The 20767-nt window shown below is 30.6% G+C and overlaps 3 protein-coding genes across 6 annotated transcripts; 1 reads left to right on the top strand and 2 right to left on the bottom strand.

Annotated features, from left to right (window-relative positions):
- Window positions 1–577: 577 nt before the first annotated feature.
- On the bottom strand, window positions 578–3567 carry LOC114403757 (transmembrane emp24 domain-containing protein p24beta3-like). 2 transcript variants are annotated; one of them, XM_028366906.1, is made up of 5 exons: window positions 3082–3567; window positions 1985–2171; window positions 1734–1841; window positions 949–1128; window positions 578–864 (listed from the first exon to the last, which is right to left on the bottom strand). In XM_028366906.1, the coding sequence occupies exons 1-4, from the start codon at window positions 3283–3285 to the stop codon at window positions 995–997; spliced, it is 633 nt and encodes a 210-aa protein (XP_028222707.1). In that variant the 5' UTR covers window positions 3286–3567; the 3' UTR covers window positions 578–864; window positions 949–994. The 2 variants fall into 2 exon arrangements, with proteins under 2 accessions (XP_028222707.1, XP_028222708.1); XM_028366907.1 differs by having other exon boundaries at window positions 661–1128.
- A 3783-nt stretch (window positions 3568–7350) lies between these two features.
- On the top strand, window positions 7351–8822 carry LOC114403717 (early light-induced protein, chloroplastic-like). Its single transcript, XM_028366835.1, has 3 exons — window positions 7351–7673; window positions 7809–7898; window positions 8338–8822. The coding sequence occupies exons 1-3, from the start codon at window positions 7530–7532 to the stop codon at window positions 8680–8682; spliced, it is 579 nt and encodes a 192-aa protein (XP_028222636.1). The 5' UTR covers window positions 7351–7529; the 3' UTR covers window positions 8683–8822.
- A 2186-nt stretch (window positions 8823–11008) lies between these two features.
- LOC114403617 (dymeclin-like) lies at window positions 11009–18072 on the bottom strand. Of its 3 annotated transcripts, none has more exons than XM_028366691.1 (18): window positions 17664–18072; window positions 17041–17277; window positions 16619–16682; window positions 16392–16521; window positions 16156–16300; window positions 15733–15972; window positions 15569–15653; window positions 14793–14895; window positions 14435–14560; window positions 14238–14351; window positions 13967–14085; window positions 13768–13855; window positions 13587–13694; window positions 13375–13464; window positions 13075–13194; window positions 12879–12970; window positions 12527–12584; window positions 11009–11456 (listed from the first exon to the last, which is right to left on the bottom strand). In XM_028366691.1, the coding sequence occupies exons 1-18, from the start codon at window positions 17851–17853 to the stop codon at window positions 11379–11381; spliced, it is 2187 nt and encodes a 728-aa protein (XP_028222492.1). In that variant the 5' UTR covers window positions 17854–18072; the 3' UTR covers window positions 11009–11378. The 3 variants fall into 3 exon arrangements, with proteins under 3 accessions (XP_028222492.1, XP_028222493.1, XP_028222494.1); XM_028366692.1 differs by having other exon boundaries at window positions 13587–13679; window positions 17664–17853; XM_028366693.1 differs by lacking the exon at window positions 15733–15972.
- Window positions 18073–20767: the final 2695 nt, after the last annotated feature.

Raw genomic sequence — 20767 nt, 5'->3', positions numbered from 1 at the left:
TGTTTATAATGAATTTCCAAACCCACTGTATATCGTTGCCATCAAACAAGGAATGTAGCCTTCCATATATACGCCACCCTTATATTTCAAGTAACAGACAAAAAGTTCTCAATTGCATACTTATATTATTTCAACTTAAGATCCATTCTTTAAACTACATACATATTTATATTAACAAAAACTATATAAATTTTTTTTTTCTACAAATCAAAATCCATATTTTGAAAATTAAACAAATTTAACCTCTTCAATTTTTTTTTACTTAAAACCTTACAAAGCTGTTTGCTATTTGAATTCCCAATGAAATAAAAACATAAAACATTTTCTTTAAATTAGTGAAAAAGTAATTGAAATTTAATATTGTAGTTGATAAAATTTGAACAAAAAGTGTTTAAAATAATTTAATCATTTCAATTTATAAAGTTTTAAATAAAAAAAATAAAAGTTTATGTTGAAAAAAAAGAAATGGAAGAACTGAAATGGAAAGATTGAATTTGCTTAATAAATTATTCAAAGACCAAGATCACACTTTCATTGTAATAGAAGGACTAAAAGCATATTACAAATTACAATCATATATAACATCAAATTTTTAATTTGTGGAGATGTTTCACCTTTTGCCAGTAGAAGTGAACAACATAAAGAGCCAAGTCCTAAAAGAACAGGTAAAAAATAAGCAGTATGGGCTTAGAGTTACCAAAAAAGTCTAATTTTACTTTCAGTTTTTCAACCATTTTAGGAACTCAGACTACCATTTTACAAACTTGGTATTGATTCCCACACGGTTTGATTTCTGTGAATCCATTGAAATTCAAGCTAAGGAATTTAAATATCTTGTTGGGTATCAACATACAAGTGGAGTCTCTGTTGAAAAGAAAAAAAAAAGTGTTCACCAAGGGATCGTAATCGTACTGTTGAATGAATAGAGAACGCATATGTAAACCTAACCCTGTTGCTAATGAAGGAAGCCATTAACGTTAATCATGAAGGCGACTCAAACACGATTGTAGGCCACTGACTTGCTGAAAAGGCGCCTAATGTATATGACTTGCAGTGCACTAACAGCAGCCAAGAGAAGGTACTCTCCCACAGTGTAGAATACAACACGCTTCCGTGTGCTCTCATTAGCTACAAACAGAGTTGAGCGTTGAATGAGTATTGTATTATAAGAACACAGACGAGGATAACATATGTTCCCAAGTACCTATTTACTCATGTAAACAGTACAAGTGGCAAGATGTAGGATATATAAGCATCAGATATAAAATGATGTGTATAATCAACAGATATCATGTCACTGAACAGTTTATCGACGCTAAAATTAGAGCATTCTAAGCCAACAATACAGTGTACAAACAAACTGTTTATTGTATCACAAATGTTTAAACTGTTAAACTGTTATTACCTCACAGAAAATGTTCAAATTTTTACTTAATATGAAACTAAATACTAAATAAAATCTCAAGCACTTCACGATTAAAATGACTAAATGAATGATTGAGTGCCTGGATAACTTAAACAGAAATTTTCTTTTTGTGCTACATTTGCCACTAATCTTCAAAATAGATAAACAGTAAAGATACTTATGACTGAGAATAATCCCTATTATGAAGAGGAGGGGGGGAGGGGGGGTCTCCATATAAATTCTACAAATGCAGATATAATATCATGACTACTAGATAAAGTTTTCCTAACTGAAACAGAGCCAGCTAATAAAAAAGAAAACCACTTACTATGACGATGCCTTGCATCACGGGCTTTCAAGTACTTCTGTTCAGCTGTAACAGATTCTAGTGCCTCTCTGAGCTCAGCGATCTTAACATTAATTGGGTCCAAATGCTCTGCAAACCATAAAAGTTAAAGGGGAGCCTTGAAATCCAAAAAATAGAATGAAAAAGGAACACAACACTTGGACCATTCTTCATAAATGTCATGCACTAGGATAGTAGAATCTAGTAAGAAAAGCAGCTTACACAGAACTTACCATCTTTGGCAAGATCATGCTCAGAGGGGATGTGACCAACATGAATGTAGAAAGAAACAGTCTCAGGTGTTGAGTAAGGGTTATGAAAACAAAATTTATACATTCCATGTGATGGGGCTTTAAAACTGAACTTGTCACCAGAGGTTCCCTTGATACTGTGGACAGTATTCCCTGCAGCAGTTGTCACCTGCAGATAACTGAAAAATTAGAATATCTGGAAGGCTAAAGTTACAAACTACTTACAAATTTGGGCAGGTCATCTGACAAATTACTGTTAAGCCACAATTAAATCATACAATCAGCAACCAAAGATGGCCAATGTGCTTCCCACAATAGTAGTTAGCATAAGATTTTACACAAAATGGCCCTTCATGCAGAGGTTACCAACCAACAAGAGTCTTCAACAACTTAATGTTCAATAATTGAACGTTATCTAATTATGCGCAGAAACTAAAGGCCACCCACTTGTAAAATGTGCATTATATCCTTTAAGTCCCCTATTTCACCACTATCTGCCATTCAATTTGCAACCCGACTTCACCGCAAATACTTCAAAAAGGGAATGGAGAATGTTTTCCGGGTTCCAAGTTATTGATGGTGTCTCAGTCATAAATTTATATTGAAATGTGTGATTTTTATTGAAAAATGAGAAATTTGATTTTTCTAAAGCTAAAACAAGTGTTTTTGGTGCTGTGCTGCTCTTCTCCGGTTAGAATTGCTACACCAAGGTAGCCAATGTTGATCTTTAATGCAAAGTGCAAACCTTTATAACGCGGATTACCAAAATAAAACTCCAATTCTTATCGGAGAATAAGACCAAAAGCACCTGTTAAACTGCATCTAAGTTTTGTCCATATCTCCAGCAAGCATGCTTATCAAACTAGGATTCGTAATTATGTACAATACATGGATCATCATAATTGATCTTCGTAATAAATATGTAAAAAAAAAAAAAAAAAACCCTCTAGAAAATGAAAATGCCAACTATTACCAACACCTAAAAAAATAAACCCTCACCAGTAAATTGATAATTGAGTCAATTAGCAAGTGATTAGGGCAAATGATTAGATGAGAAAAGTGATAGAGATTGCACTGACCGTGAAATCAATGCCGGGGTGATCAGAGCTCCAGAAAATGTCATGGTCGACGACAACAAAGTTCCCCGAAACGGTGTCGCCCTCGTAAAGTACGTACTCGTAGACGCACTCGACGTCGTTCACCGTCACGGATAGCGATTCAATGCGAGCGAAGAAGCTCACCGTCAGACACATGAAAACCATCCACATCTTCGAGCTTCTCATTTTGCTTGCAACCCCTCTTTTAGGGTTTTATTATTTTCAAATGAAAAATTGAAATTTGAGAGGAATTCTTATTGTGGGCAAGTGAGAAGCGCTTCCAGATCTTAAAACTGTGTGTGACAGACACTTTGACGAAGCTTGATTCTTTGGTTTTCTCCGCTTCCGCGAGTGCAACGCAACAAAACGGCACCCTTTGGGGCTGCAGAGATCTGATGGAGGCGTCGTTTTGAAGAGCTGACGTGTAAAACGTACAAAGAGCCTACAACGTGCAACCGCCCAATCAGAGAACGGGGACGTTCAAACTCAAACACAAAAATGCTTGTATTAAATAGTTTATATATATATATATATATATATATATATATATATATATATATATATATATATATAAATAGTTTAATATTTTTAAATTATTCAAATTTACATAAACAATTAGTATTTAATTTCAATAAAAACTTTAAATGTATTAAATAAAAAAAAATATTTTAAAAAATAATTTAGTTAAAATTTTAAAACTTAGAATAAGGAAAGTTAATCATGATATATTTAATTTTAGGAAAAAAATCCGAATCAATCACTACTTTTAATTTAATTTAGTACATCAGAATAAATTTTTTACTAATCAATGTAAAAATAATATCAAATTCATTTAAAAATAACACTTTAACTCATTCAAATATACGGAATAAATATTTTTGAGTATATAATTATTTTATTATTAAAATAAATAAATTTATTTTATGAATTAAATTGATATAAAAATATTTAATCTGATTTAAATTTAGAGATAATGGTATAATTATCACAATTATTTTTGTATTATAAATTATAATACGTAATTTGAAAAGTGATATTCCCACTTTCTCATAGTCCCTCTGTTCTGTCTTTTAGAAGTTCATTTTACATAGGATTGATAACTAAACATGCCAAAATTGTTATTATGTTAGGATGGAAAATATTAATAAAATGATGATAATAATTAAATAATTTATAAAAATGTTAAAAAACACAAAATTTTATCTTTACAATGCTAAAAATTAAAATTAATTTTATAGATTATTAACATTTAAAGTACAAATCAAATAAAATATATCAACAACACATATTAATATTTATTAATAATTACTTATAGAATAAAAAATTGACAAACATTTTAGGTTGTTTTTTATTTTTTAACATAAAACTCAAATGATGTTGTATTAAACAATTTTTACTGATCCGCTGTGAACCTTTCTTTGATGGTTTTTGACCAATTTTTTAATCTTTTAGCCGATTTTTCTTTAGACTAATTATGTGGTTTATTCGAACTAATCACTTCACCAATTCACCAATTTTCAAGTCCGGGCAATCGCTTCGCTTTGATTTTCAAAACACGGTTATGCACCACCCTCACAACTAGTAATTTTTTTTTCTTTTTTCTTTTTGAGTACAATGGTGACAATTAGTTACAGTGGAGCGAAGAAAATGGGAAAAAGTTTGAATTTGAGTTGAAGAGAAAATAAAAAATCTTTGAATTTTTATTTTGGCTTAAATTTAAAATTTAAAATTTTAGTACTCGTATCTTAAAATAAAAATATTTCATCTCTTATTTTAAAAAACTTATAATTTTGATTTAATATTTAATTTTATCTATATTTGTTTCTTTTTTTATATTTTAACAAATTAAATAAATTTTTCTTAATGATATCATTGTAAGTTTAGGATCCAATTTTTTTTTATAAAAGTTAAAATTTCTCCCTCTTTGATTTTCATTCTTTATTAACTAATTAAAAAATATATCATTTTTTATTTTTTCTAAGCTCTTTTCTTTCCTCTTCTTACCATGTGCATTTCTATTGCTCTTATGTTACGGAGTACGTACGGAAAAAAGTTTAAATTACATCTTTTTCTTTCTTATATTTATTTTAAATAGGCTAAAATATTAATTTGTTTCTTTTATTAATTCAATTAGTTCAATTTAGTTTTTTATTATTAATTTTTTTAATTCAATGCTTTTATAATTTTTTATATGTTATATATTTTTTTAATATTTTCTATACTTTTATTTCCGTATGCAATGTTCTTATGGCACAGATTAGTAATTTACATTTGGCTAATTTTAATTAACCAAATAATTAAGAAAATAAAATTATTTATTAAAAACATTTTATTATTCAAAAATAAGATAATGTAAAAATATTTTTGAAGTAAATGTATTTAATAAGTTTTTTGGTAAATAGTATGGTTTTAAGAGACTTATTAACTTATGTAAACAAAAAGAGAGACTTATTAACAAAACTATTTTAAATATTATTTTTAATTAGTATTAAAAAAAGGATCTATTTTTACACTATTATCGTCCCTATTCTCTGTTTTTTTCTTTTGAAACTAGAAAGTTAATATAAAGAGAAAAGGTCTAATTACAGATTAATAATTATGTATCAGAAATTTTTTTAAAACATCCTTTCTTTTAATAAGCTATTTCTAAATTAATATTTATTTACTTATTTTGCAACTTTATTTTTGCTATTTTGGGATTAATTTGCAACCCTTACGTCTTGATAAAAAAAACTATTTCTATTCTTATAAATTTCACTTTTTTAAGACTAAATCATTCATCAAATGTGATTGAAGAGGTCGATTACCATGTTCATTTTTTTAAAAATGAACCATGATCATTATTTATGAAGCCGGATTCTTTTAATGTATAATCTATGTAAATTGATAAGGTAGATATCTTCCTTTGTTTATATATTTTCTTAGACATCTTTATCCCTTATTTTGATTTTTTTTTACTTATTTATCCTTTAATTGTGTAACTTCTGCCAACCATTATAAATTTGAAGTTTACTTTTCCAGAGTAACAGTTGTTTTCCTTAGTTTATTGTTTCAAAATTTTAATTATTTAACTAATTTTTAATATGTTTTTTTTTATTTTATAGTCAAAGTTATATTTAATATTTTAATAAATAACAATATTTACCCTCAGTTTAATTTTTCTGACAATATGACACATCTCCACTATTTTACTTTTTAAAAAATGTTTTTAAGTATTTTTACGGAATAATTTTTAAACAAAGGAACGCGTTCCTATTTTTTACAAAATATTTTTTTATCTTAAACTTCTAATTTGCATGGGCACCCAATTAATCTCCAGTCAACTCATTCATTCTAACATAAAGCAATATCTCAAATTGCGATTTCATTTTCAAATTAAGATAAACTGATATTTTGATTAAAAAACCTACATGTCGAACCACTTATCTACAAACAATTCTTGGTGCACCTCAAATTTTCAAACCCCATTTTTTTTTATGGGAATTTTCAAACACCTAATCAACACTTCTTCATTTCTTTCTATTAGGACACAATTCATGTCTAAAAATCATTTTCCGAGTTAGTTTGTTTAAATTTATTTGTTGAAAAAATAGTTATAATAATAAAATAAACATCTTTCTCATTTTTCAGTGCTTGTTTAAATTATTTTTGTTTTAAAAAATAATTTTCTATTTTTTTTAAGAAATAAATCTTACCTACTTTTATTAAATAAAGACTTTTCTAAAATGTATTTATTTTAAGTTGAAAGAAACTGACCTAATCTTATACTTCATCCTCAATTCTAGGTTGAATCAAATTCTTAGAAGGCATGTCATCTTAACTGCATGAAGCGTTCAATGAATTACGCTTATCTTCCAGGCTAAACACGGTCTGCATAGAATAGAAAACATTTTGGTTAGAGCAACATTAATAACATTGTTTTAAAGGCAGTTTTAGCATCTTGGTTAATTATCAATCAATGAGGATGACGCAGAGCCACCAATAAATTATCTAGTAGATGTCTATAGAATGTTCTAGTCCTTACCAACCTAAGAAGCAGTAACAAAAATTAAAGTCTTCAACCATTTTAAAACCTCAAATTCACCGAAGGGTTCCTTGGCCCTCATGGAAGCCACGTCTCCTACTTTTACCATGTGTGGACAAGTGAACCCACGTGAACCAATGACCTTTAGGACCTATATACGCACGACGTGGAACCAAAATATCCACTACAATGCTTGCCCTCTAATTCTATATAAGCAACCTTCTCCAGCAATTCATCTACCACATCAACTCATCAAGGGTTGTGAAAGCAGAGAAGTGAGATACACTAAGTTATCCTCATAAATACACTCTAATTAGGTGGCAAGATAAGTGTCTAACCTTAGTAACATTGCCACATATTGTGTTCATTTTGGAATTGTGCCACTAAAATTCTATTCAATTCATCTATGGCTGCCTCTTCTTATGCTATGCAATCAATCCTGGCAAACCCTATGATCCGCATTTCCAGCGGGTCTAGGGTGAACCAATTTGGCGTTCCTGCTTTGCACATGAGAAGGAATGTTGGCCTGAGAGTTAGGTCCATGGCTGAGGTAGTGGATCACAACACAAATTTCAGTTCTCATAGAATACATGCCTAGTGTTTTTGTTATTATTTGGTATGTTTCCTCAAACATTTAGGAACAATCATAGGTAACCATTGTTCTTGTTTTTTTATTTCTTTGCAGGAAGAACAACCAAGTGAGCCTGCAACCCCAGTTACACCGCCACCATCAGTAGAACCCAAGCCACAGCCAGTCTCTGCTCCTTCACCAAAGGTAAGCCTTGTGTTAAACTTAAATGTAAATCAAAATATATAACCTTTGTTCTTCCTGATTTGAGTTTTTAGCATATACTCTATTTGATTTTTGTGCCAATTATTGTGGAAATCGAATTTCACATTCTTCATGTGGGTCATTAATTAATTTAAGTTGGCAATTAACTAACCTTGAAGGAATAATCACTTATATCAGATGAGAAATTATTACATGGTCTTAAGACTACTAAAGCTTAATCAATTTTCACATGGCACCAAGTTCAGTTCTATTAGTTTTTCCATATTAAATTAGTAAATTTAAATGCATGCTACATAGAGAACAATTGAAACCTGGGACACATGATGACGATCCGAGACTACTAATAATTTCTTAGTTATGCAAATGTGAATTTTGATAAGCAATATGTCCCTCTCTCTATTGATATCATGGTTAATGGCAGGTGAGCACTAAGTTTTCTGATGTGTTGGCATTCAGTGGGCCAGCACCTGAGAGGATCAATGGAAGGTTGGCCATGATTGGGTTTGTGGCTGCAATGGCAGTGGAAGTAGCCAAAGGGCAAGGTGTGTTAGAACAAATATCCAATGGTGGCATCCCATGGTTCTTGGGGACAAGTGTGGTCCTTACCCTTGCTTCCTTGATTCCACTCTTCCAAGGTGTCAGCGTGGAGTCTAAGTCCAAAGGGTTCATGTCCTCAGATGCAGAACTGTGGAATGGGAGATTTGCTATGTTGGGTTTGATTGCTCTGGCTTTTACTGAGTATGTTAAGGGTAGTACTTTGGTATAATTCAGTCATGAAGACACACCACAATGGACTTAATCTCCTTTGTGATTAGAGAGACCAATGTTTATTTGTACTTCGTGTGTTTATTTAATCTACATATCAAAATTATTTCGTTAATCATAACCAAACTTCTTCACATTGAATTGCTGTTTGCCTCGTGTAATTACCACGATAACTAAAGCTTTTTATTAAGTTAACTACTACAAATCAAACAACGCTTCTTTACAAAGCAAGGTTAACTACATAGACGCGGCTTTCTTAATTCGTCTAAAATCAAAAGGAAAATTATTTGTGTACGTCCTCGTACCTTGAGAGAAATAGGCATTGAAAAGAGATAAATAATTGACTTGATTGATAATAAAATAGTGTAGTTTGATAGAAAGAAACTTAACATGAGTTTGATTGTGTAGAAGAAAATGGAAGTGAAGAGAAAAGATGAAAAATATTTGAATTAAAATAGAAAGATAGAAGTATGAATCCATGTTAGTTTTTGAAAATTTCTCTTCATTTTATCTTTTTTCTTCTCTAATCAAACAAAGAATTAGATAGAGATAGAAAAAAAAATATTAATGAAATATTTAAAATTTATGAGTGTTCAAATATAATCAACCAAACTAAAATAAAAATATACTTAGAAAAAGACTTAGACTTGTAAAATACCTCTTTCAGTCTCTCTTTCTTGATGTGATGTAGATATGAAGATTCTTGTTTTTGTTTTATTATTTTTTTGTTTATTTCATTTGCAGAAATAGAAAGGTAGCTGATGAAATTAAAGTAAAAATAAAGTAAAGAAATTATATTTATACAACTTTTTACGTAAATGAAAAATTAAGAAGAGGAAAGTACTTGACAAGATGATTTATATGTGATAGAAAACAAAAAGAGTAATGTATAAAATGTTGTACAAGAAAGTATGAATAATATAATTCAAAAAAGTGAACTTTCCGTAACATGAGACGGTATTTGTTATATTACTTTTTTAAAAGTTTTTTTATACATTTTTGACGTATTTTTTATAAATAAGAGAGATGAGGAAAGAAGTAACAAAAATATAAAATAAAATGAGTGGTATAATGAATAGAGATTTAAGAAAAAAAAACTATACAAGTTGTATAATTTTATTATACAAAACGCAATCTCTATAAATCATAAAAATAGTGTCATTCTTGTCATGTTAACAAATATACCCTTTTTTAATACTAAATTAGGACATTTTAAGACACCTGCTCCAAACCTGTAAGCATTTCAATTTGTATAATTAAAAAATAATAATTTTGGTTTCTCTTTAATTTTAAGAAATATTTTTGGGATAGTATATATAGTAAAAAAAATAAAAAAAATAATATACCATGTCAGATACAATATAAATTATTTTTTGTTTAAATAATAACATTATTTCGATTATACTTAATAAATTATTAGTTTAAGAGGATAGGGATTCAAATTAATGCGTTCTAGTAGATAATTATGAAGGTAATGCTTATCACAATTATAACTAAAAAAATTAGGGAAACTGAAGGAATTTCCAGTTCAAAAAATATAGTGGTAGTTCACAAAATTAGCAAACATCCGTCAATGATAAAAAAAAACTAACATCCGTATGTTTAAAGAAATACATTTAAATTAAAAATATGATAATAACTATAAATTTAGTTAAAAAAATTATTAAGATAAAATATATTTTTGGTCGTTTATTTTTTTTTTACTAAAATTATTTTTATTTTTTTACTTCACAATTTAATTGATATTAAATTTTAGTTTTCAATTTCTCACGGAACTCATTTTAAATTTTTATCTTTTTTTTTAATAACAATCAAAAAGAGGACTAAAAACCTCTAGGGATAGAAACATGAGCTATATCAGCTCTAAGCATTGACAATACAATTAGGAACAACATTATACTCTTAAAGGTATCTTTCGGCAAATAAATTGGCCAAAATGTGAGCCACTTAGTTAGCTTCCCGGATAATATGACACCCTTTAATGGAAACTCCATCATTATAGACATTATGAATCTCACGAACAAGGGTATAGCAGTGATTCGTGTTGCTGCAAGATTGCAGGAGCTTGATCGCATTAAGGGAATCCGATTGAACAGTGATCTTTTTTTTGGAACCTTCATCTTTTGTTTGATCATTAATTTTCATACTTTTCATGAAAAGAATGATCACTTTTTTAAGAGAACAACAAAAAACTCAAATTTTAAGTTAGGGTATCAAATTGAATCTTTTTAAAAAATAAAAGATCCAAACAGATTATAATAAAAAGATGAAGGATAAAAATATATTTTAGCCAAAAAAACATAATAAAATCGCATTAGCAAAGCATAATTGATAAACGAATCGCATCATAATTTCTATGTCAATATTCCCTTATTGTTCAATTATAACAATCGTAAATAGACATGCAATACAAAGCGAGAGAATTCCCAGGTGAAAAGCAGTTACCGAACCACAAGCAACTGAGCACAGCTCCAAAAACTTATGATATGACATGGATATCTAGTGTCACCCCTTATTGATTACACTGATATCTGATTTTCATCTACGGGAATGAACCTCTACACTCAAATTTATGAACAGAAAAGAATGAGAACAATACACATCTTAGCAGTTTCCTTCTTTTTTTTTTTTTCCAGAAATCGTACGTATTGCATATGTACAAATATTCACCAATAGAACGATATTGTCTTCCCCCTGTTATGGATCAAGCTGATACTCAGACTTGTCAAAATCACCATTTTGGAGTGTGCTTCCCACCACCCCATTTTCAAGTCTCTGCAAACCATTACAAGTCAATGACCAGAACAGAAGAAATCATTGTCTCATATCCAATACGAATACATTGATGTTTGACCTAACACTACACAGGAGAGCGCTACACATTGGAAAGAGGGAACCAAATCTTCCCCTTTAATTACTTGTTTTATACATCAAATACAATGGGATGCTTCGATCAAGTGGAAAAGACTTTGGTTTCTTAGAAAATAAATAAATGTGTCTTCAATTGCGCATTAAATAAATAAGATATGAGAACTATGAAACACAGACACCGGACACGGATATATATATAAACATTTTCCTATTATATATATATATATATATATATATATATATATATATAATAGGAAAATGTTTATATATATAAACATTTTCCTATTATAATGAGTAAAAAAATATACTTGGAGAGACATACAATATTCTACAACTATCTTGACACAGTATGGCACACATATAACAAATATCAAATAGAGATACTGTTGTCTCATTATAATATGACACACACGCACATAACAAGAAGTAAATTAATATCATACAATGTTAGTTTCCATATGTGAAATAAAAACAGAGTTGCCACTTCTTTTGAAAGCAAAGGAAGTATGCAAGTCGAGAATGAGAAATGTAGAAGAGGGTGGGAAGTATGGAAGTCATTAAAAATAAGAGTTGGGAGAAGTCAGTGAAACAGTGGGCAGCAGAAAATCAAAAGGTCTCGCACCAGCAAAGAATAGGAAATTAGGAGAAGTAGAGATGCATATGCGATAAGTTTCTGTCTTTCTAGTTTCTAAATTTGAAATTTGTCTTTTGAAATTTTTAAAATAAAAGTTATACACTGAAGCTGTGTCCTTTGTGGCTGAAGCCATGTCTTTAAGTGTCAGGGCAACAAAAAAACTAATATTTTAATCTGACACCAGAGCAGAGTGCTGGAGACATGTCGTACATGATAAACACAAGGTAGAAAGGTTATCACCAACAAATAAAAAAAAGTTGTACTCGTTTACTGTTTGATTAGTCCTATGTACAAAGAATCATTAACAAAAACAGAAACAGAGAGAGGTTCAGATACATACTTCTGTTTGTAGATCAACTGGAAACAAATTTATGGCTCCTGTGTTGAATGAGAATCCACTGAAGATGACACAATTTTTGCATTAGAGACATGCACAATGGAAAATAAATGGGTAGAAAACAATTAACAAAGTTAAAATAAAAAATAAGATAGATACTACAATGAATTCCTTGAGCTAGCGTTTCTCAAGTCTCAATACATAATGATTATCAAGGTGGGTACTTAATGAGCAAGCACATGCAATTTACAAGCAGAATGAAATAAAACAAGACCAACACAACTCAAAATGTAAGAGTAAAATAATTATATGTAGCCGTGAGACAATGTGAATAGAAAAGCTCCAGGAATCATACCAATGGGATAGAACTAGCTGCCAGACATATGGGATAAAAAACTCCTCTGGATGACTCTCTTGTTCATATGTGAAGCGCAGTTGAGTAAACATCTGACAAACAAGATACAGCCTCATAGAAATAAGACAAATAATCCACCTAATGGTATTCCACATTGGAAGCAAACCACAAATCAAAAAATATATTTCCATCTTACCTTCATTCCATCACCCCTCCAAGAACGACAATTTACAATTATGACTTGGAGCACTTCATGGACTGACCAGTCACCATCCTCTCTTTGAGCATCCATTCGACTATTGAAAAAATCTAATACCTGTAAATATTTAATAGATACATTTTGCACACACTTGAGAAACATGATTTATTATACAAAGACAAGCTTCATTAATGTGACTAAAGATAGCACAAAACTTGCTCCTTTAAAAGTTACAAGATTGCAAAGGGTCAGCATATTTTGGTACTTTCATTTAAATAAAACATATATGACACATACAGTATAAATGTTATCAATCAGTTCATTGAAACGTGGATGATTCTTGAATGGCTGAAAGACTTCCTGCCTGTGCATTATTGCATACACTACCTGCCCCAGTCACACAAGAAATCAGTAAGATAGATGCAAAAGGTTATAATGTAAATTTCTATTACTGCAAACTAGATAAAAATAGACATGATAAATCTTCTCAATCAATCAAAATCGTTTACCTCAGGATTCCGAGGTAGTGCATAAGTCAGGATTGCATTTATTATTTCTAGTACAAGCCTCAAGAAGTCAGTATAAATGTGCAATTCAGTTGACTGCACCAAAAGAATCTATAATTCAGAAAAAAGGAATAGTTTAAGTTTGTAATCAATAAAACCACAAAAGCACCACGACAGTATATACCATATCTTCTACAAGGTTGTTTCCTTCAACTGAGTTTCCTTTTGCAATATGGAGCTTATTATCTCTGCGTTCAGCTAATTTGTTATACCTAATAAGAAGCAAATATATGGTGGCCAGATTTTTAACCAGTGATTACAATGTTCTAAGACATAAAGAAATGGAATAGAACATTATGAAGGCAAACAAAAGAGTGACATACTTGCGTGAAAGCATATCAAAAAGGCTGACTAATCTCTGAGATGCATATGCACTCAAACGATGAACATGAGGTGCCATGTTTGCCAAGGTTGCCAGGCATGTTGTTTGGAGATAGACATCCTATCATAATTCAATACATAACAGAAATATATATTACGTATTTTTTCCATACAATATATGCAATGTCTGAATTAAATAATCAGTCAGCAGAAAAGCTAATTTTTAGATAAATGAGATTAAATTAATAGTCCATCTAAGTTTAAGATTTATACCCGTAGTTTTGACAAATTATACTGTACAGTTCTGATAAGAATTATGACCATGAGCGAACCAAGAGAAGTCTGATGGAACAGGCGTTCTTTGTACCAAGGAACACCAGTTAATATCTGTCGATTCGCATACCAAATTAGCATTAAGTGCAATCCTTGTAATTTTACGGCAAAACATATTGCCAAAAGACAACTCTTACCAGCTTATGAATGCTTGCATTAAAAGAAGAATCTTGACTGAGTATGAGAAGTATAATTAGCAACATGTAAATTTGATTAGCAGTCCTACTTGGAGCATTGTATAGAGCTTCCAGAATTGGCATTAACTGTTAATTTCATAAGATGTCCAGGTATCAGAATAAGGCTTAATTATTAGTCATTCTACATGTATCAGCAGGTAGTTACATATATCACATGACAATCAAGTAAATACAAGTTTTACAAAGTAATAATCCTCAACATAACTTCATCCGAAATTCTACTTGACTTTTACATATAAAAATAATTAATTCATTCCCACTTTTTTAATAGGAGAAACTTAAGTTTGCTGCCTCATACCAATGCATCCAGATCTGTCCGCACTAATACATACTCCAGAAAGGCAGAATTCCCTTGCAACAATGAGTAAAGCAATAGAACAGCTGCCTCATCAGCTAAGCATCTGCAGAGGAATAAATGTTGCAAATTTTTTTAAAAAAACTAAAAAATGTGCAAAATCCAAAATAATGAATTGCAACTACTATGAGTGTATGACACTATACACACACTGTGCATTAATTAAATGTCCAAAGTGACAAGAAGTCTGACAAATCTTGCTATATCTAGAAGCAAGGAGAGTGAAGGACACTACTTATTAGAAAACTGAAAGTCATGGACCACAACATACTAGAGCCTCAAACAATGACATTGAGGTAATAGGGACACAAAGTTGCAAAATAACAATTATATGCCTGAACCATAAAAGACAATGAAATCAGGAACTAACTAACTGAAGACCAAAGATGAAAAAGGCGGGGCAGGGCATAGGGAGAAAATTTGTATTTCTTCTTTTACTTTTTCCCTCCCTTGCTTTGATGTAAGAATCAATTGGTTAACAGAGTGTAAGAAACAAGTTTTCTAAATGTCATAAAAAGATTGATTGACAACTAGGTATGCAATCTGATCATGTGACATAGAAACAGGAGCTTTCGACTTGTCATCATGATAACAAACAATTACAAACATGCAGATTGTATTATCATATTTTGCAGAGATGGACTCAATTAAAACCATAGGTAAGCATGAGAAGGATGTAGTATGTTAATTGTCAAAAACCACAGGAGCAAGAAACTCACATGCCAAGTGTATCAAACAATGAAGCAAAGGGAAGCTTTATGTGTCGAGCACTATGTGCATTGCCCTCAATATCTACACGATCCACTGCATTTAAAGGTCGGATAAAAAAATCTGCTAGCCTTCTCAATCAAAAAAACATGCATAGGTACAAAAAAAATATTACATTCACAATCAATTGCATGTTCTAAGGCCTTGCAGTAAGGATTGTCAGAAAAGTGAGGATTTTCTTTGAGTAAAGAATCTGATGTGGAAGATTTGTGATTCGCGTAATCCTCGCTCACAAGACATTTATGATAATGAACGAGAACAAGAAGCACATGAATACTGATATCTGCAATAGGACTTTTTGATTCTTCACCACTCGAACTGACCAGATAACTAAATGGAAATAAAACAATATTTGCTGCAAGGCAAAATTAAAAAAAAGCCAAAAAAAAAAGCACATATGAGTAAGTTTCCGCTTTCAAACCTGTACATGAGAATCTTTGAGCAATAAGACAATTATGATAATATTATCCAAAATGGATATTTGACTTCATAGAATCCATAAATATTACAAAAAAAAAAGTATCTACAGTAATCATACCAGCTGCAGAACCAACTCTCTGTAGCACACTACTCTGATTTCCATCATACAAGATGGAATAAGTTGCCCTATTAGATGGAACATTAGAACGGGCCATGAAATTTAGAAGCAATCTGCAAACAACTGCACCAACCAGAGAGCTGTCCTGCAAAAATAACAATACACATTTGTTTACTATCTGCTAATACACAATAACTAAATAACCAAGGTTTGATGTTAAAATTTCAAGTTCTAACCTGAGCCATTGCTGCATCAAGAAAGGGGTTCACATCATTTGGTCCAGGAGATGGCCCACAGAGAAGTTGAGTTGACATTCCAATAATCATGAAATTAAGCAGCTCTAGATGTAGGAGAAATGTGTCGGGACTACAATAATAATAAATTTCACTTGTCAGGAAAAAATAGTTTGCTCAATAACTCACCAAGAATTAGCAGGTCAAATTACTCATGAGTCATGATATACCTCACTTCTACTGATGCTATAAAGCTCAGCACATTACGCATAACAAGATTTTTGATGGTTTGGTCTGTATAAAAATTTAAAAACAATTAAGAGATTTGAATAATACTGGAAATACATGTATAAAAACCAAAAAAGACTTGAAAGGGGAAAATGACATAATTCATGTGAAACCCAAGAAAAGTAAGGAAGTTCTAATTCAAACAAATGACAAAAACCATTTTTATGTCACATCAAACATAATAAGATGACATCGAAACCAACATTTCTCACTCAGTAGGAATCAAAATTGAGTTACATCCTTCACATGAATCTTATGCTAAAACCCACCCAAAATCAAACATGCAACAAAGTTCAATAAAATCTAGACATTTTACATTTGAAGATTTTAATTCTAAATCTGAAACAATGAGAGTCATACATACCTCTCAAAACATCCTTCTGTACATCCTCATTATCTTCAAGAGACAGGTATAACTGGATATTCTCACCATGGACGCTCTCAATCAAGTGCTTTAAAAATATCGAACTGATGTACACTGCATTAAAAGCCTTTTCATAGACCAAGGGCAACGCACCAGAAGAAGACATGTACTCTTGCAAGCAGCACGCTAGATGGAACAAAATCTTCGCAAGATGCCTGGTGTGACAATTGTTTTTGGCTGCAAAACAATTATGGAAAAAAAACAAAAACAAAGAAAAAATTTCAAATAACATCTTGCCACGAGAAACAAATTTACTCTTCTTAACAGTCAATACATCAATTAATACATAATAACATAACCAATAAATTCAAAGAGAGTTAAACTATAAATCATTCAGAATTACTTCAATTAGAAACCCAAATCTTATAGAATACATAATCACCATTCTGAAGTCCTTGGCATTATCATAATTTCGAGATAAGAAAATCACACTCCAACATGCTAAGCTATTAACCAATACTATATGCCACGAATCAAAGAATTGAAGCCTCTAGTTCAAACCATTATTATCATACTAAGCCTAACAAACGGTGATCAAAGGAACTAGTTAGAATATGACTAACCTAATAGCTCGCAAGCTTGTTGAACACGCTGAGTGGACCATTGAACATTGAGAGGAAGCTCCAGCAATTTCTGCCAGAACTCCGATGAGAGGGGGAAGGGCGTGTCGCCGACGAAAGTTCCGATCAGATACTCCGCCGTCTCCGGAGAGTATGCGCCACCCCTGCGCGGCGTTGACGGCACCGACCCCATTCGAAGAAGTAAGGGTTTTTTTCTCTCGCGATGTGGTCGTAGATAGTGTATCAAATCTAATTCGGTGCTAGATTCAGGGTAACGGCATTGCGCAAAAACTCACGGTGAGATCAAAAGGGAATGGGTTTTTAAAATCTCGCGAGCTCGTGAAGAGAACAGAGAGTGTAGAGGGAGAAGAACCGCAACAACAACAACAACAACAACAACGAGAAAGAGCTTCGAAACGAAGGTTTTGTAGAGAAGTAAAGGACTTGTTTGGAAGTTACGCGTTTTGCCTTTTCTTATTTGGAGAAATCGCACTTGTAAATTGTGGGAACCCAAACAGAACACATTTCAATTTCGTCAAATAAAAATTATTTTTCTTTTTAATTTTATTAATATAGTCGATAGAAAAGCTAAAAAATTCACATAATATTTTTATTAAATTATTTAATATGGTAAATAATTAAAAAAATAGAAATGATAAAATTCCAAAAATATTACATAAATATTTTTAAAAATATTTATAAACAACAGCACAGGTACAATTATCTAAACCACGCAGTAGATCAAATAATAAAACTTATAAATAATGGAAAATAAAACATTATGTGGATGGTTTTCATGATGCAATGAGCATTCTACCTAATTAATGCTTGACTATAATCCTACGCGGCTCTGCCTAATTTGTTTTATTGTAGTAAAAATATCATACACTTGTTAAATTATTTAATGCGATAAATAATTGAAATTATTGATAAAAATATCACTACCTCTTTGATTTATCTCCTAGATGAATAATACTAGCACACTGTTCTCACACTCTCCCTCACTTACTCTCTTTTTGGGTCCTCCAATACTCTCTTTATGATGAGTTAAAATTTATTAAAGATCATTAATTTTAATAATTTTTACATCTCATCTCATATAAATCAGAATATAGGTGTATTGAATTATGCTTAATTTTAAGAAATATACATAATATTTAAAAAATTTATTTACAACGAATTTTTTATAATAAATTATAATCTGATAACAATTTTATTTTTATATTATTTTATAACACACGAGTTTAATAATCTTTTAAAATAATACTAAATAAAAACAATAATAACTACAAATTTAAAATTTTATAATTTAATCCACTACATGCATATAATCTGGTTAATGAGAATATAATTGATGGCTATAAACCTATATCAACTTTTACGGACATGAAAGAATTTCTTTTTTTTTTTAAAGATGGGATGGATGAAAAGTTTTACCTGTTATTAATTTTTAAGATACCTCGTCTTTTATATATATATATATATATATATATATATATATAATTAAATTTTTAATCTTTTTTATAAAATGAGACATATGTTGTTTTATAAATTAGATTTTAAATTCTAAAGGAGAGTTAAATTTATTCATAAGGATAAAAAATAAAAATTAGCAGCATGTTTTCTTTACTAAAGCATTTCAGTTTTTATTGTCATCTTTATTGTTGGATTCTACTTAACTCATTCTTCAAATATATCCATTGATTATATATATATATATATATATATATATTTGCAATTCAGCACTCAGCAGTGTTCAAAATTACTGAATTATCTTTTTTTCATAAACCCCTGCATCGCATGTCTTACTTTTATTAGCCAGATCTTCTTCAGTATAAGACTATTGTGGCCAAGTAAATATTTTCTGCCATATATAAAGCCAACTAATCATTATATTGTCTTCAGTAAAAATATGATTGAGCTTACAAATAGGTAACCACAAATTGTAGCTATTTTCACTTGGCTAACTTGGAAATTTGTTTATTTAGATACTATTTTTGCAGCTTTGTGATACGTATATATTATATAAAATTTTATAATAAAATGATTATATATAATTTTTTTATCATGTATATACATCTGTGTGTGCAGCGAATAGTTCACGATAAAGGATTTCTTTGAATAATTGGCAAAAAGAAAGTTTTTAAGAAAATAGAGCAAAACTATCTGCGGATTAAAGTTTCGTGTTAAATTCTGGAAAACCCAAGCTCACCTGAATTATAACTGTGAAAATGTAAATGTGTTTACTCCAGAGACAGATATCACTTAACTATCTGGTAGATTACTAATATCATTTGTTATTATTTTGGAAAACTAAGTAAGGGGGTTCAAATAAATATTTTTTCTCTGCACATTTTTACATTATATTTATGTGCACAATTGGTGTCAGATTGGTAGAACAAACTCAAGAAATTGATTCGATGAGTGCCAGCATATAGATGGTGATGCTGTTGTCCGCCACTATGAAAAAGTTAAGAAAATCCGTGTAATAAACAGGTAGATATTATTTTTCCTCTTAACTAAAAGTTAAGTATATTTTTTCAAAATGTAGGATTAATGTTGATGACAGTGGTGGCCTGAGTAGTAGCTGATGAGGTCAAAGTGATAAATGTAGGTAAGAATATTAGTAATTTGGAAAATGTGTAATGTGATTTTCCCTAACTATTTATGAAATTAATTCCAAAGACTTGGGACATTAATTGGTGACTTATCCAGTTTGGGAATGCAAATTCTGGAACACTCAGGTAAGGGCTGAAATTTCATGATCCACTTTGGTAATCTGTCACTCTCATTGACTAATTAAAGAGGTAAGTCTATTGTTCTTCTTATATGTGCTGATATGTGATTCAACCTCTGTTGATAAGTCTATTTTTTCTAATCTTATTCGAACAGAATGTTGGGATGTATCATCAACTGTTTGAAGGTTCTAAGATATTATTATTGCTAGGACTAAATAGAGAAGAGAAAGAATTCATTAATGTCTTTTTTCTTTGGTGAAGATCAAATAACAATGATGAGATACCAAATGTTTTTCGTCTGTTTCAAACAGTATTACATCAATTGTTGCTAAAGACCTTGCTTTATCACTCCCAAACGTGGTTTTTTCT

This window comes from Glycine soja, chromosome 20, assembly GCF_004193775.1.
Source record: "Glycine soja cultivar W05 chromosome 20, ASM419377v2, whole genome shotgun sequence".
In the NCBI taxonomy this organism is placed as follows: domain Eukaryota; kingdom Viridiplantae; phylum Streptophyta; class Magnoliopsida; order Fabales; family Fabaceae; genus Glycine; species Glycine soja.
The sequence above is the reverse complement of the archived record's forward strand: the minus strand, read 5'-3'. Positions and strand labels throughout refer to the sequence as shown.

Bases quoted from the DNA above. Each gene is read 5' to 3' on its own strand.
- LOC114403717 (XM_028366835.1), top strand. From the start codon at position 7,530: ATGGCTGCCTCTTCTTATGCTATGCAATCAATCCTGGCAAACCCTATG. The intron at 7,674-7,808 runs GTAGTGGATCAC...ATTTCTTTGCAG, and splicing joins GAGTTAGGTCCATGGCTGAG to GAAGAACAACCAAGTGAGCC. The intron at 7,899-8,337 runs GTAAGCCTTGTG...GGTTAATGGCAG, and splicing joins TCTCTGCTCCTTCACCAAAG to GTGAGCACTAAGTTTTCTGA.
- LOC114403757 (XM_028366906.1), bottom strand. From the start codon at position 3,285: ATGAGAAGCTCGAAGATGTGGATGGTTTTCATGTGTCTGACGGTGAGC. The intron at 1,842-1,984 runs GTAAGTTCTGTG...TATGGTTTGCAG, and splicing joins GCATGATCTTGCCAAAGATG to AGCATTTGGACCCAATTAAT. The intron at 1,129-1,733 runs GTAAGTGGTTTT...CTCTGTTTGTAG, and splicing joins TGATGCAAGGCATCGTCATA to CTAATGAGAGCACACGGAAG.
- LOC114403617 (XM_028366691.1), bottom strand. From the start codon at position 17,853: ATGGGGTCGGTGCCGTCAACGCCGCGCAGGGGTGGCGCATACTCTCCG. The intron at 15,973-16,155 runs GTATGATTACTG...TTTGCCTTGCAG, and splicing joins GAGAGTTGGTTCTGCAGCTG to CAAATATTGTTTTATTTCCA. The intron at 14,561-14,792 runs GTATGAGGCAGC...TGAAATTAACAG, and splicing joins GGACAGATCTGGATGCATTG to TTAATGCCAATTCTGGAAGC.